Source organism: Eurytemora carolleeae, unplaced genomic scaffold, assembly GCF_000591075.1.
Source record: "Eurytemora carolleeae unplaced genomic scaffold, Eaff_2.0 scaffold1724, whole genome shotgun sequence".
NCBI classification, from domain to species: domain Eukaryota; kingdom Metazoa; phylum Arthropoda; class Copepoda; order Calanoida; family Temoridae; genus Eurytemora; species Eurytemora carolleeae.
The window spans coordinates 19037-35809 of record NW_019397610.1 but is presented as its reverse complement, the minus strand read 5'-3'; the positions used below and the strand labels follow the sequence as shown (position 1 = coordinate 35809).

General features: G+C 31.5%; 1 protein-coding gene across 3 annotated transcripts; it reads right to left on the bottom strand.

Moving 5' to 3' along the window:
- Window positions 1–1505: 1505 nt before the first annotated feature.
- LOC111715172 (polycystic kidney disease 2-like 1 protein) lies at window positions 1506–16370 on the bottom strand. 3 transcript variants are annotated; one of them, XM_023490451.1, is made up of 28 exons: window positions 16248–16370; window positions 16033–16094; window positions 15560–15618; window positions 15238–15333; window positions 14507–14558; window positions 13275–13383; window positions 11891–11973; window positions 11800–11835; window positions 11669–11735; window positions 10651–10777; window positions 10509–10580; window positions 10083–10111; window positions 9622–9734; window positions 9148–9251; window positions 8518–8584; window positions 7983–8070; window positions 7606–7728; window positions 6963–7009; window positions 6190–6238; window positions 5963–6136; window positions 5179–5236; window positions 4667–4703; window positions 3651–3713; window positions 3337–3404; window positions 2727–2754; window positions 2630–2662; window positions 2262–2361; window positions 1506–1641 (listed from the first exon to the last, which is right to left on the bottom strand). In XM_023490451.1, the coding sequence occupies exons 1-28, from the start codon at window positions 16365–16367 to the stop codon at window positions 1633–1635; spliced, it is 2073 nt and encodes a 690-aa protein (XP_023346219.1). In that variant the 5' UTR covers window positions 16368–16370; the 3' UTR covers window positions 1506–1632. The 3 variants fall into 3 exon arrangements, with proteins under 3 accessions (XP_023346219.1, XP_023346218.1, XP_023346220.1); XM_023490450.1 differs by having other exon boundaries at window positions 1506–1632; XM_023490452.1 differs by lacking the exon at window positions 2630–2662 and having other exon boundaries at window positions 1506–1632.
- Window positions 16371–16773: the final 403 nt, after the last annotated feature.

Sequence of the window (16773 nt, the reverse complement as noted above, 5' to 3'; positions counted from 1 at the left end):
TCATGTTCATTTGGCAATTTAAAATCTTAACTTGAGTCCAACAGTCGTCAAAGAAGCAAAATAGGTAACCATTCAAATCCCATAACCATACAAGATCTCCAATCGGCAATACCCAAAAAAATGTTCAATTAATGGGTTCGAAAGTAAGGTACATTTTATCCCAGAACTTTCAAAAGAATTAATAAAATGTCGTTTTCTAACCTACTAATAATGGAATACTGCAGATATTTAGTTTTTAAATGAATAATTAAATGGAGCTCTTTAAAAATGTTCCCGCATATTTCATGACTATTTATTTATTTTTACAATTACTGAGATTCAGGTATAATAGTATGAAACCCATTGAAAAACTGTCAAGACGACATGTTATAAATTCTTTCGATGGCTCCGAATATTTGGGTTAGACTGTGGTAAAGTCACATTGGTAATTTAAAACACCACAACATAACCCCCAGTATTAACAGCCTCTCCCCCCTCCTTGTACACTAATCTTTGATTTTATTAGTTGAAGGATTTACCTCCTAGTACCCACCCACCTTTACCTCCTAGTACCCACCCACCTACTACCTTCAAACAATAATGCTTAACTTTTGCTAAAATATTTATGCTTCACATAGAAATTAATAAAAATTAAAGTGTTGACGAAAATATGAATTTTCCTAAATTTGTTTAAAATGTTGTTTTTGCTGTTAATATTCAGCCCTGTTCTTTATATTTACCGCTGCCCCACCCCCTACAAATAGGTTGACGTGTGCACGCCACTTTTTACGCGCTTTTTTGCAATAATTTAGCAAATGGGTCGGTTCAGGAGTCTAAATGGTTTGTTTACCCCGCTGGTTTACATATTTTGCCAGATTTATGCCAATTTAATGCTTTGAAACTATACTTACCTGCAGGCAGGGGGGGGGGGTCAGGGAATAGGCTTTAACCCCTGGATTAAATATGCAAAACCAATCACAGGGGTTTTTGTGTTTTAAACTCAGATTTACTGACATTTGCAAATAAAAGTTGTACCTGCCTAGTGTGTTCTTCTAAATTTGACCTTAATAGTATTTGCAATTTTTCTTAATACGGTTTTTAGGTGGATGATCAACGACCTCTAGAGGGGTGAACCAAAGATTCACCAAACGTTGACCCCCTAGGCTGAAAAGTGACACTGTCCATTTTTATTTTTATTATTTAACGTCACGTCACCATATTCAAAGATGAACATGGGGCATACTGGAGGTTAAGCCCTAGCGGTCGTTGATCACTCCCATAAAAAACCGTACCAAGAAAATGTTTGGTCAAATTGAAAGAATTTGAGAAATTATCATAAAATGGACAAATTTTCAATTGATAAGAAATGAATAAAATATATGTAAATTTAATATATTAGGCCCAAGGCACAGGGGGGCAAGACTAGGGGGTAACTCTGGGTTCCAGCCCCCCCCCCAGTGCGCCCCTGAAGATGAAACATTTATCCACTAAAAAATTAGTTGTTACATTAACTATCTTTATTTAAATTCAAGCATAATTGCGAAAACATTTTATGTTTATTTCAGCAGCACAAAGCACACATTTTTTAATTGTTCTTTTCTTCGCATCTTCTTATCTTTATATAATCTTTGTCTTCATCCTCTTCTTCTCTTCCTAATAAAACTAAAATATGTGATTGAAAATAAAAAGTTTAACTCTAAAAATTGTTGCATTTGTTAAAAGAAGACTTACTTTCATTAAAATGTAACAAAGATTTAAACTACCGATAAGACCTCAAAGCAGAAACCTTTGGAATTAGTTTTCAAATTAATAATTAAATAATTCTAAATCATGGATTTGACATCATTAAAGAGACGGTGAACGTGATTTAAAGTGAAACTTTAGTGAAAATACATTCTACAGATCAGTATTTGTACCTGGATTCAGACCAGGATTTGTACCTGGATTCTCCAGACCAGGATATGTACCTGGATTCTCCAGACCAGGATTTGTACCTGGATTCTCCAGACCAGGATTTGTACCTGGATTCTCCAGACCAGGATTTGTACCTGGAATCTCCAGTCCAGTATTTGTACTTGAACTCTCCAGACTAGGATATGTACCTGGATTCTCCAGACCAGGATTTGTACCTGGATTCTCCAGACCAGTATTTGTACCTGGATTCTCTAGACCAGGGTTTGTACCTGGATTCTTCCTGGATTCTCTTCAGCAATATTTGTACCTGGATTCTATCTGTATTTGTACCTGGATCCTTCCTGGATTCTCTAGACCAGAATTTGTACCTGTATTCTCCAAAGCTTGATGAGGAGAGAATCAAGTTTCCTCTGAAGAGGAAGGGCACACATTTCAAGGCTGGTCATCTTTCTCTCCAGGTTCTCAAATCTGGGTTCAAATAATGTTTAATCATGGTTCACAACATTTTCAGACTTTGCTTGAGGCTCAACGTAAGGAAAATGGGAAAAAGGCAAAAAAAATTTGAATTAGAAAGGGGGTTAAGTATCAACCTTATAATGGAAGTTAAATAATTCAAAATTGGAACCAATATGTCCCAAGGTGAGTCCAAAACGACTCAGAACCAACATTTATTGCTAAATCTCATTATCGGTGTTTGCAAATAAATAAATTTTATGCTTGGTATTTTTTTTTTTACCTTGATCTGACATTTTCTGCAGCTCTTTCGTTTCTGTATTCAGGTAAAAATAAAAAAATTTTAAAATAGTTTTTAAAACTTCATAAATTCAACTTACCCTTTTACTACTGATTCAAGATTGTGATCTAAATAAATCTTTATTATTATTATTTTTCAGATTTGTTGTTTACTGGTTTTATTTTTATTAAAATTATAATTTTAATTTCAATTATCAGCCCATGCGATAGATTAAAAATGATAAATTTGTGTCCACAAAATCTTGACTTTTTAATGATAATTTTTTAGCCAAAACATTTATTAGAATTTGATATTTCAATTTTTTTTAAATATCATAAACAATACACAGTTTAAAATTATCTAACATTTTTGCCATTTCTCAAGATAAAGAAGGTATTGATTGGTGAATTGTGGAAACAGTAAATTTGGAAATTATTTATTGACGTTCTAAACCCATGAGCCATCACGTATTAGATTTTACGTTACACACATTTTTGCAATATTTAGCTTAATGAAAACGTTATCTAAATGCACAAAATTCAAATAGTTTAAAGGGACTGTAAGCGTAGTTTAAAGTGTTCTTCTATTACATGCATTTCTGTAGATACATCAGGTAAAGTCTGTAATCTTTGATCAATCAAAATAGGAATGCCCCTTTCAGAATAGAAGATTCTTGAAATTATGCCTACTGTCCCTTTAATCCTAATCACCAGGTTTAGAGGAATCCTCTTCATCTAGGTCCTCAGTGCATAGTATTTTTTTCACCTCTGGGTCTTTGCTTGAAATAGAAAAAAAAAATTTGTTATATTTTTCATCCAAAATTTAAACAATTTTACATAAAAATGAATTTTTAGACCTACATAAAATAAGAGAGGATCTGAATTCTTGACACAACCCCCTAATCTTCTAATCCCTAAATCTTTACAACCCAATGCCGTCAGCTCAAATAATCTAAGTTTGAAATCGGGTTGCAAAGATATATTTATCAGAAACTTAAGATTGTGGCAAAGATTGCCTTACTTACCTAAGATTTAAAAAGATAAGATCAATCTCCATGTCCCCAAAGTTGCTTTGCTTCAGCATCTCTCTGAAATATATTTTTTTCAATAAATGTTTATCATAGTATTTTCGGGCATTCTCCCTTTAAATGAAAGGTCCCTTGAAATTACTTCTATGTTCCCTTTCACCCTATTTAGGCTGAAGTCTGGTTTACCCAAAATAGAAGGGGGGGGGGGTCCCGGGGACCCCCCCCTCTATTTCCTTATTGTGATACAAATCTATAACATTTGATAAACTTTTGGAAAGCCCTTAATAATCTGCCAAAAAATGTGCAAATTTGAAAAATTTTAAATGATTATTGCAATTGGAAATTTTTAAGCAAAAAATGTGCAAAAAAAGTGCGCGAAATAGGTTAAAACATACAGTTTTGAAAAGCCCTTACCACTGCGAATTTAAATATGCAAAAATATTTGCAAAATTTTCAAAAAACTAAATTTTTATTCAAGGAAAACTGAAAATATTAAAATTCTCTGTAAAGGCATCTGTGCAAAAAACTATGCTCGATTTCTGAATTGTGTAAACTGTTTCCTTTTGCTCAATTGGCTTTCCAAAGAGCTATAAAAAGTCTAAATCCAATGACTGGAAGTAGGTCTAATATATATTTAGTCGGGTAAAGGGAAAGAAAGGCAGTATGCCTGAGGACTCGGGCAGTAGGTATAAAAGCCCCGCTTTGAGCCTAAAGTGAGGGGCATGTGTTAGTTAGAAAAGTAAAAAATTTGAACAGCCTCAGACCTATGCTTTTTAAGTTATCCCCAAAAAACGTCAAGGGGGGGGGTTCCAGAAACCCCCCCATTCCATTTTTCGATTGTACGGTGTGAGTGCTATAATCGAACTGAAAAAGAGAGTGGAAATAGAATAAAAAACCTTAATATGAAATAGGAAAATTGATCAAGCTTTTTCAACTTATCTTTTAAGAGAAAATTTTAATTAAAATTTTGATGTTTAACAAAATAAATTCATAAATAATTATATAATTTATACCTTAACTCCAAATATGTAACAAACCCATCATCTTCAGCTAAATATATTATTTCTTTTATAAATATCTTTCTATTGTAATAATATTTTTATTGAAATCTATCTAGAATCCAGTAGAATTGTGTCAGATATGATATTCATATTGAAATCTATCTAGAATCCATGGTAGATTTATGTCAGATATAGTATTCTTATTAAAATCTATGTAGAATCCAGTAGAATTGTGTCAGATATAATATTCTTATTGAAATCTATCTAGAATCCAGTAGAATTGTGTCAGATATGATATTTTTTTTTAAATCTATCTAAAATCCAGTAGAATTGTCAGATATATTTTTATTGAAATCTATCTAGAATTCAGTAGATTTGTGTCAGACATGATATTCTTCTTGAAATCTATCTAGAATCCAGTAGAATTGTGTCAGATATGATATTCTTATTGAAATCTTATAAAAATCAAATATCAGATTAGGAAAAATTTCAGAGAAATAAATTATAGAAAAAAAACTTCCTACCTGCCAATTTCACAGCATTTCGTACAAAATGGCTCCTATCTAACACCCCTACTATACCCTATATTATAAAAGAGTTATTTATATCATATACATACATATACATCATATACAATTACATATTTTCAAAGAACTAATACTAAAAATAATAATTTTCTATTCTCTATATATATCTTTTCAATCTGATGTTGTAGAGCTTTGATATTTCAAACTATGAATTCTGCTATAGATCAAATAGTGTAGAGCTTTGATATTTCAAACTATGAATTCTGCTATAGATCAAATAGCCTATTAGTTTGAAATATTAAAGGTTTACACCATTCAAGTTGTAAAGATATTAGGATTAGAAAATGTTTTGCCAGTGACGAGTAATCAACGCATTTGTTTTGAGAAAATCTGCAAAATATCTAAACTTATTTATTGGTTTCTATGGCAACAAAAAATATGTTTAAAGAACTGTTATATACGTTATTTCAAGTTTCAGTTCATGCAAGATTCATAACAATACCCTACAAACATTTATCGGAGTGCTTATAAGGAAGATATCATCGTTTTCTATCTGGAAAAGTGTTACGTTCTGACAATATTCTTTATTGTCTAAGTCTATCATGCATAAATCCGCAGGCCGCTTTTACATTGAAACTACATTTGAGGTCAATCAATTTTCTGATAGAAAAACTAAAATATCTCATTCTTTCATGATCTGACAAAGTTTGTAAGTGTACCGTTGTAAATCAGACATGCCACACGTGGAGGGTTGCACTTAAAATTCCTTTAATGTGAAAACCTGAATTTTGACGAGGCCGTTGTTTAAGAAGTCTCCCATCTCAAACTTAGGTTTCAGACTGAACAACTCTACTTTGAACTCTTTGTAAGAATCGTAGATGATTGCCAAGAACACGTTCATGAAGATAAAGAAGACAAAGATCAAGTAGGTCAGGAAAAATAAGACCCCAAAAGTCTGAAAAAAACAAAGATTAAAAATATTATTTCATTATTTAATAATTAATTTACCGAGTCAGCATTAATCAGCATATCATAGTTGAAATCACCCAGCGTTGTTCTAAAAACAATATTCAATTTGAAATCACACAAAATAAAAGATAAAGTCCTTAAAATGTCCGTAATATACGTAAAAAAAGCTAGAATTAATTCATTATGTAAACGTGATAAATTATACTAGAAGGACACAGGCAACATCTTGTTCAGATACGGAGAGATGTCTACTCCAGTACTTGATTTTTTATACTTTCTTTGCTTTTCGATAGAAATTATTTTACTGAGTAATCTGAAATACGCAGGTTCTGAGTTTCTGACACGAAAAAATATTAAGATCTTGCCAAAAAACTTCTTTGAAATTTAGACTATAAATATTTATGTTGATGGCTACAAAAAAGTAAATTTCGGTTCATTAGGTAAAACCAAGGGGGAAAATCTTGGCAAACCTGCACAGTCGGCCAAATCTGAAAAGTTGATTTATCTAGTTGTAACTTATAGGGTTTGCAGCGAACAAAACGTTTCGCGAAAAAATGCGAAGAAATTTCGCATTTTGTAAAAATATTTTAGCGAAAATTTTCGCTAAACCCATAGGTATTAAAGCTGTAGTCTTTTTTTTTTGATGAATTTTCGCAAAAAATTTTTCTTCTAAATTTCGAATTTTCTTTGCGAAATTTTGCATTTTGCGAAAATTTTAGCATGTTTCGTGAACGAACGAAATTCGAAAAGAGGCGAAAATGCGAAGTTTTCGCGAAACGATTTTCCTTTTCGCAGCAAACCCTACTTGTGACCTGAGAAGGGTAAAGCAGGCTTCCGTGAAATTTCTGTAATCTTTAGCCTAAAACATTCCAGGCATTACCTGTAATTATGTAATACACATATTCTAAGCTCTATGCAAGGTGACACAATGATATGATCAGTGTAGACAAAAACTTCTTTATGTGAAGATTGTTAACTCCACAGTAACCTAGAGGTTCTGGCTAAAGTCCAGCGAGTCTAAACTTTAGAACCCATTTTCACCCATTAATTAAGAATTTTTTAAAATATTTTTAACTTTACTAGGCTTTTAAGACGCTTCGCGCCCATCTTCTATTTCAATTGTGAACACCTCATCTTTGTAAATGTAAAACAAAAACAAACAAAATGTCGCGGATTTTATAAAAAAATTCGTCGATTTTAATTTTCAAAAAACGAATTTTGTTGGAGGGAAATGTTTTTAGATTTAATCATTCATAGACTATCCCTAGGGTCACGCGAGGTTCCACCAAAAATTTAGGCCTGATCGGTTCAGGCGTTTTGACGTTAATTGGATACAAACAAACAAACAAACAAACACCCAGTCGCCCAGACAAGCAGAGTATATATATATATATATATATATAATATTCAGATACAGACAGGATGTTCTACGGTGTATTTTTAGTGTTCTCCCACCTGTGTACCAAATAAGAGGTATCCTAGCTGAGCAAATGAGAAGAAAACAATACAAAACATGACTGAGAATCCAGACAAATTTTTAGAACTGTGTTTCAAAGTTCCAGAGAACTGTTGCATTGTCTAAAAATTGTCTAAAATTAGAACTATTAATTTTAAACTGGTCGAAAACAAAATCTTCGGTCAAAAATGTTGACATTTTCTTATTTTTAAAATCAACCAATTACGACGAAAAAATCCGCAAAAATTTTTTATTTTATTAATCGGAAAACGATGAAAAATTACGAATGGAAAAGAAATAGTTAAAAATTATAAGCTTATTTGATCAAAAACCAGTAAATGAATATATCCGATGATTTATGAACTCTATTGATCACCTTGTTGAAGGATAGATATTTTAGAAGCTTTAGCCAGGCCATAAACAAGCTTCCAGCACCAGAATATGTCATATACCTATACACCAATCTACACACAACATCAAACAATAATCAAACAACGCTTGATCTCGATATCTACAGTAAGAACTTTTAAATTCTATGGAACAGTGCTGGATCTCTTAATCTAAGTTGTTCAACACAGCCTATGGAATATTTCTAGAAATGGGCATAGTTTTTGTTAACAAACTAAATATTTCTGAACGAAATAAATTTTTTTTTTAAACGTTGTCATTGCATAGAAAAATTAACTATGGATGAAAAGTTATTATTTATTTTTGGAAATCTATCAACAAAACAGAACGTCTGCAAATTTTTTAGGTTTAAAACAGAATGTCTGGAATTTTTTTAGTTTTAAAATGTAAAAAATGGCTTGAAAAGCAAAATTTTAAAATGAATATTTTTATTGAAAGTGGAGAGAATTGCCCTCAAAAAGTATTTTTTCTTATGAATAACAGCCTCAAACGGTTTGATATTCCTTATATAAGACATATCCACATATTCCCACGGTCTTTCCAGTAATCCTAGCATTTCGTTCAACAGGGCTAAAACAATACAATTCATTCAACAGGGCTAAAACAATACAATTCATTTAATGGGGCTAAAACAAAATAATGCATTCAACGGGGCTAAAACAAAACAATGCATTGAACAGGGCTGAAACAATACAATTCATTCAACGGGGCTAAAACAAAATAATTAATTCAACAGGGCTAAAACAATACAATTTATTCAACGGGGCTAAAACAATACAATTTATTTAACGGGGCTAAAACAATACAATTTATTTAACGGGGCTAAAACAATGCAATTTATTCAACGGGGTTAAAAAATGAAAAATCAATATTGCAGCAGCTCTATGTAGCTCGTTTAATGCCAAAAAATAAGACCAGTAATTGGCAAGACAATTAAAGTGCCAACTTATTTTAAGGGATTACCAGCCTTTTGATGGCATAGGAAATTGCAATCATTTGGCAAAAATAAAAAGGGTTCAAGAAATAAAATCTGAAGGGTTATTCATTGATTTGAGGCTGCCTAGTTTGTTAAATTTTATCAGAAAACGAATATTTTTCAGAGCATTAAAGAATTTAGAAAGTAGCAAACTGACCTGTAAGTAGGAAAATATTTAAGACAATATATATTAGAGAAAGCACTGTAACTCCAATATCCAAAATGTTTCCAACGTTCACAAAGTATTTCAAACCAGAAACTCTAAAATCAGATATTTCAGATAAGCAAACTAAATCTATACTTAAAGGGAATCAGGACGTAAGTTCAAGTGAGGCTCCATTTGTAGATTTGCATGTGAAATACACAACAGTACTCTTTGACATTTTATCAAAATAAATAAGAAATCTAAATAAAAAAATTATATTCTCATTTCAGCTTTTTCGATAGATTGCGGATTTAATCTACACAGAAAATGAGGGAACACGTTAGAATTCAAAACGAATTTAGAAACGACGCTATCATCCTCATCATCCTCATTGTTGATTATATTGTGAATCGAACCTGCCACGCTTTGAATGGAGGGGAGGGTTACTTGAATTAACATCTTCCGTCTGTTTAAAGAATTGAATACCTGAAGTCTTGTATTTCCTCCCAAATATAATAAATGGTAAACAAACAAAATAGAATTTCGACTCCCATTCGTACAAAATCCAAAGTGGAGGTATAATGGAGAGGACTCATAACCTTTATTATACACTTTAGAGAAAACATTAATATCTTTTAATTCATAGTATTTGAAGAAATCGGAGCAAAATAACATGAATATAGATAAATTTAATATAATTAATTAAAATTGAAAAATAATTTATAGCAGAGTAGTCCACTGAAGATAAAACTTAAATGACGACCTATAGCTCATAAAATATAAAGATCTGAAGTTACCATTGGTTCATAAATCTGGCCTTTTAATCATCTACTTAATGATTAAAACCACAGGACAAAGTCAGCAAAAGTTCGGTAGGTCGTCTCAGAATCTTTTTTTGTTGATGGTAAACTAGCATTTAATTTGAAGGTATTTTAATAGAAAATTACCTCTATATCAATTCCTCCCATGACCCCACCTTGTAGGAAAATTTTGGTGAAAAAGTAATCTTATAATTCAATTATGAAGCGATCTGAGGTGTGTTTTGATTTGATGCTATTAAGTACTTAATCCGTAAAATGGAATTATCCTAATCCATTGGCGTCGGACTAACACAGATAGGGATCAGTGCTTTCCGAAGGGATTGAATTCATTTTCAAAAGTTCTAAAATCTAAGCTATTTGCAATTAAACTGACTGATCCACCACTTGACAAAAGCATAAGATAGATATAAAAGTAGAACCAATCGAATCACAATTTGATCCTTTTATAATTGATTGAGAACCCTTGTAAAAATAAGATGACAAATAATGCATATAGAATATAGATTGAAAGACAAATTAATAAAAAAATTGTATATTTAACACTTTTTTTACCTGTTGCAGGGAATTCACATGCTATAGTAATAAACGAGAACAGATTTACATTTGCATTGTAAGTAGAAAATTCTGGATTAAAAAGTATCGTTTTTTTAATGTTTTTGTTTTTGTTAAAATTAAATATTTTTTTTAAACTGACCTATGGTGACCAGACGTGTTCCTTGGTTAATCCATCGAAAGGATTTCAACTCTTTGATGATGTAAATGTTGATACTTTTGTTAAAGCTCAAATTTTGGGAATATCCCCCTTGTCCATATGTAGTTAGCTTAACATAATTCAAAACAAGATTAATTTAAAAAGGAAAATAATTTATTATATTGCCAAACTGTATAAAAAAATCAATTACCTGCTTTAATTCTTTTTTTTAAATCCCTTTATCTTTTCAACCTGAGGGTAAAACTTTTGCCTGCAGGTATGTTGCCGAACCAAATTTGATAAATACGAGATGTAGTTGAACTACGTAGAGTAAGTTGAACCACTTCTTTGAAGATATTCTTAATCCAACTCGTCTCTCTTTTCATTAAAGGAACTGAGTTGTTGCCACAAAACTCAAATTTGTTAAACCTATATCTTTGCCACCTGATGGTGTAAAACTTTAATATTTCAAACTTAGACTTCTTGATCTAACTTGATTAATAGTTTGAAATATCAAAAGTACAACATCAGGTTGCAAAAATAAGGGGAGAAGAAAATCAGAAATTGGGCAAAAACTCAAGTCCTTTGGTCCCTGATCAAAAGTTCAATACCCTGAGGATTTTGAAGAAGGTCTAAACCCCCGAAATACAGTTCTAACCAGAAAACAATTGAACAGGAAGACGACATTATAACAATAACAAAGCAAATAGTTTTACGTGACACTTATTAAATCAATAATTTAGTGAAATGGGCCATTTTACTCTGTACAATAGCTGTATCTCATGCTCATTGGACTTTTTCAAGTCATGACTTAATTCTAATAGTCGTCTGCCTATTTTAGAGTTTTCTGGTTATCATTGTATCATTTGTTTTGTTCAGAATGAAGGTTGGAGGGGAAAATTGTGCTCCAGGTTTTAATTTTTCTATCCAACCATCATAATAAACAAAGAAATGGTATTATTCGTTTTAAAAACAAACATATTTCGGTGGTTTTGACTCAAGGTAAACAGAGAGTCAATACCTGCCCCTGAAACGGAATTCCTTGAATCAGATCTTGATATTCCCAAACACTAAGCTCAGTATACACTCTAAATCATGAAGGAGAATTTTTATCACACATTATACATAACATTTTAAGATCTAAAATATAACCTGTTTATTGGAGGAAAACTGAGCTTCTCTTCATGTCTGAAACATTAGAATTTCAAAATCGAAATAATTGTTTTGAAATAAAAAAACTTACATCACTTGATATGGAGCGTAGCAAACTTTAATGGCTCCCGAAAAGTCTAAAGGAACAGAGCTTAAGCATGAATCATTTGTCACCTAAATATCAACATTTTGATATTGATAATATTGGAGGTTACAATATCTAAAATGTATTGTAATTTCAATGCACGCGTTATTTAAAAACAATAAAACATAGATTGAAGAAACGAAGGGCTCTATTTGCGGTTGAAAAATACACACATTTTTGTAAGCGTAATTTTGAGTGACTCTCCATGCAAAGATGGCAAGGTTTTAGGTACCTTCCCAAAGACATTTTCCCAAGGGCGACTTCCCAAGTGACAATTTCCCAAGTGGCAACTTCTCAATTGGGCAATTTCTCAAGCGGCAACATCCAAAAGGTTAGTTAGGCCCTCTGAGGCGCCACAGGCTGCAATGGGGGCCGAGCGCTGCGTCTAGGTTTGAAAACTGATTATTTTCATTTGTGGGTTCTTTACAATAAGGACTTGCGCATTTCCACTATAGGAAAATATTAAAGGAATTACCAGAATCAAACACTTTGAAACCTAGAAAAACTGCAATATATTCTATATATCTCCCTATCTTTACTCCTTTCTTGTTAAGAACAAGAAAGGAGTAAAGATAGGTCCAAGAGAAAGGCTGGCCTCCAAGGTAGGAGTCAGGAAAACTCATTACAGAGAAGATAAAACCTGCAACATGCTACATATCAGTGATAAAAAGAGGTTAGACATGGGGAAATCCTGCCTCAAGTACTTCATGTACATCTACAAGATCATCATCCGAAATGAATCCCGTATCTAAATTAATTAAAACATTCAACTTGCTGAATCCAAGCTAGCCAAACCCTGTTGTTTTTGTTGAAAACTAAGAGAATAATACTTGATCCAGAGCTGTGCGATAAGCACTTATGCATTTTAGCTCTAGGCGTTTATGCATTTACGCCCTTATCAATAATTTTTGCTGATTTTTAAAGTTTTTTTTTCTCTCGTTTTTCTTTTATTGAATATATTATCTTTGCTAAAATAAAAGGGCGACCAAGCCACTTTACAAATTCATAAATCCATAATTTTTGCAGATTTATTAAAAGTTTATCTCTATTTCTTCTTTCATGGAATATTTGAAATCACGTTTGTTATTTTATCTGAAACTATAGAGGGAGAACAAGGCACTATAATAACTATAATTATATTCTAAGTGTATAAGTGTTCTTTTGTTTTTAATAAAGTATTTGAGAAGAAATATTCTACATATTGATCAGATAAAGGTTTCAAGGGTAACGTTGTGAATTATCATCTTTGCATGGAGGGTCACTTGAAATTACAATCATTTAGGAATAAATAAATAAAAAGAAGATGAATTTATTATCATGGTTTTATCACCTTATTTTGTTTAATTCTTGGTACACCCAACATCATATTATTGTACATAATCAGCTGATCGGGTAGAGGAAGGATACATGGTTTTATAGCCGGCTCACCATTAGGACACCTAGGACAAAATTTTTTATTATTTTTGCAACCTGGTGATGTAAATCTTTGACTTTTCAAACTTCAACTAATTTTTTGTGGTCAGTACGTTAATCTTGAACGCTAAATCACGATATTCAATTTGGGTAGTATTAAATTTGAAGATTAATCTTTTATTCCTCAATTACCAATTACGACCTCCACCGCATACTAGAGAGGAATTAAATTAATCCGAAGATTTGTTTGAGATGAAGAAAATGCTTCATCCCGTGATTCACAACACCAAAGTTCTGACTTCAAGTTGCAAAGATATAGGTATTAGTCAATCAGAGTTTGTGGCAAGTGTTTAGTTCCTCAATAAAATGATGTCTGAAAAGTACCATGAATAGCATCGATTATAAATATATATAATGAAACAGAGTTTATCTCTGTGATGGGACAAATATTTGCTATTTTCTTCAGATGAAAATGTAAAGATATCTTGTACAGATGTCTGCTAATGCTAATGTTAATATTTTTCAAGAGCTAATTTGCCCTAGCACTCTCATTTTTGACACTATCACAGTGAAATGTTTTGACTTTTAATAAATAGAAACTTAACGGATTTTTCTGTAAAATTTTTCTTTTATGCAAAGTGCGATAAAAAGTCCGGTCTGTGATCTAAAATAGCGCACACCTTTTTTGTGACTAAAGCTACAGATATAAATATTATTTTTTTTGAAAAGCCTTTAAAAAATTAATGTAGAAAATGTGTCACACTTTGATAACAAAGAAAATATTTTTTTTGACCTTGTTTTGGCATTTTTTTCAACCCTCCCTAGCGCCCAAACTATAAAAGTTATCGATCTAATTTTTTTTTCAATGAGCTGACCTTGAAAAAATAGGCTACGAACATGCATTTCAAACCTATACCTATTCTCTAAGGCCTTACATAGATTCAGACCCCCCAGCCTTTATAGGGTTAATGAGCATGCCTTGAAAAGATGGACTAGGGGCATGTATCACACTACGCCATCTATGTTAGGCAAAAATAGCCCAATCGGGATAGGGTTAGGAATATTGTTTTAAACAAAGGGTCATTTAAACTTAAATAACCATTCCCTCATGAAGAAACCTAAAAAATAACAAAATTAAATTTGTTTTACCTGTGCTTTGCTTTTTTGCTTCCTTCATTATATTGAGTTTCCCAGTGCAAGCCTGGAGTTTGTGCATGAGAAATAACAAAACAGTTTCGAATAATACAGAAATTAATACCAAAATAAGATTTTTAAAAAATATTCTGTTTTAGAGATAAAGTTAACATAGCTGTAAAGTTAAATATACTGATTAACTAAACCCTGTTTGGGCAGCCGAGTTTTCTTTTTATTTAAGTTCAGTGATAACCAGATACCAATGGAATAGGAAGACGACAGTATAGCAATACTTAAGTGTATTTGATGTGTTACAAAGCAAATAGTTTTACTAGACTCTTTTTGAATCTCTAATTTAGTAAAATGGGTCTGTTTACACTGCACAATTGCTGAGCTTTATGCTCATTGGACATTTTAAACTTGATTTTCAAAGTCGTCTTCCTATTTCAGAGTTTTCTGGTTATCACTGCACTGTAGTAAACGAAATCATAATTCTGAAAGAACTAATTTTGAAATAATATTTCTGAAAAAAATATTGCGAATAATGTATTTAAAATTAATGAACTTGGGTTCCCCAGACCAAGGTTCTCAATGTTAAACCTGACTTTATGTTTGAAGACGGAAAAATATATCTTAAATTAAAGAAATAGATTTTTTATCCAAAAAATATAAAATACCAGTAATTCATTGCCTCCTATTATTGGATTTTATATGATGAAGTATTAAAACTTCGTAAGCTTACTAACCTTCGATCAAATCATTTTCCATGAAGTTCCAAAAATCATAAATAGATGTCACTTTTTCAATTCTATTGAATAATGTTTTCCATTGATTGTCCAAACCTAAATTGACAACTCCTATTAAAATAGTTTCTTGCCAATGTTAAACATTTATTTTCAGATTTCAGTCTGCTTGTTTAAAAACGGTGGTTCAAAATAGAACAATTTTTTCCCAACATTTTTTTTACTCGAATTTGGAAAATTTTGAGAAATTAGGAAAATCTGCGTTTTTTTTGAAAAATCTCCGAATATCAAGGATTATTACAAAAGAACCATACATATTCTTCACCTGCAGCATTTGTATTACTCCTCTCATAGTTGATAAAAACCAATTGTGTCAAAAATATGCTGAAAATATCAAACTTTGGTTTACGGACAAGAATATGCTGAAAATATCAAACTTTGGTTACGGACAAAAATGATCACGTATTGCATAGTAGATTATTATCAATCTGAATTCTGACCGGCCCGATCCCTTTTTACCGGTATTAGTGACGGGTGGCAAGTACCGCCCCGACCCATATATCTTTGCCGGCTCGGTTTGAACTTTTATGGCGTGGCCACACTACCCGGCCTACCATAGGCCTATTTGACCTAACCCACTAACTTAATTTAGTGTGATTGATAATTTAAGTAATGCATATTATCTTAGCTCATCGTTAAAATTTCATGAAACGGATATAACGGATGTAACCCTTCAATTTATTTGTATTCTAAAATAAATCGTTTTTCAGTCTTTCATAGATTTGTTTAAAATGATACCAATAAATTAGAAGTTCCTGGAGTGTTCTTTTTGCCAAGGTTTCTCTACTCAACACAGATTCCTTCAATTTTTGGCAAATTTTTGAAATAATTTTAGATAATTTTTTATTATTTTTATTAAAAACATCAGTAAAGTTTTAAATCAAAGCATTAAAAAAACAATTATAAAATTTTACTAGCTATTTTTTTGTTTTAATTAAATTTAGCAAAATTTCCTTTAACGATTTTTGTTTATAGAAAAATTTAAACCACTTCAGAGTGTTTTTTGGCTTAGAACTCAGTTTTTCTATATTTTGAGGTTTAGAAAAGGCGTTCTCTGATTTTGTTAGAGACATATCTTATCTAAAAATTAATATTTTTTTGACTTCTCCCTAGATCATAAAATAGACATTAGATCATAAAATAGACATGAGATCATAAAATAGACATGAGATCATAAAATAGACATCAGATCATAAAATAGACATTAGATCATTCATAAAATAGACATTAGATCATAAAATAGACATCAGATCATAAAATAGACATTAGATTTTCATTTTCAAATTTCTTTAAAAAAAAAGATTTTTAAAAAGATTCATGTGTTTTAATGTGAGTGTCTGTAGTTCAACTGAACCAACAATTTAATTGATGTTTTGCAAAAACTTTTGGCTTTAATTTATTCGTCCACAATGCAACATGTTAGTCGTGAATTGATTATAATTAAACATTTATAAACTTATATTGAAATGAACAGAATAA

Coding starts and splice junctions, on each gene's coding strand:
- LOC111715172 (XM_023490450.1), bottom strand. CDS start 16,367: ATGTCTCTAACAAAATCAGAGAACGCCTTTTCTAAACCTCAAAATATA. Junction 11,836..11,890: donor TACGCTCCATATCAAGTGAT/GTAAGTTTTTTT, acceptor CTAATGTTTCAG/ACATGAAGAGAAGCTCAGTT. Junction 6,239..6,962: donor GCCTGCTTTACCCTTCTCAG/GTCACAAGTAGG, acceptor TATTGTTTTTAG/AACAACGCTGGGTGATTTCA.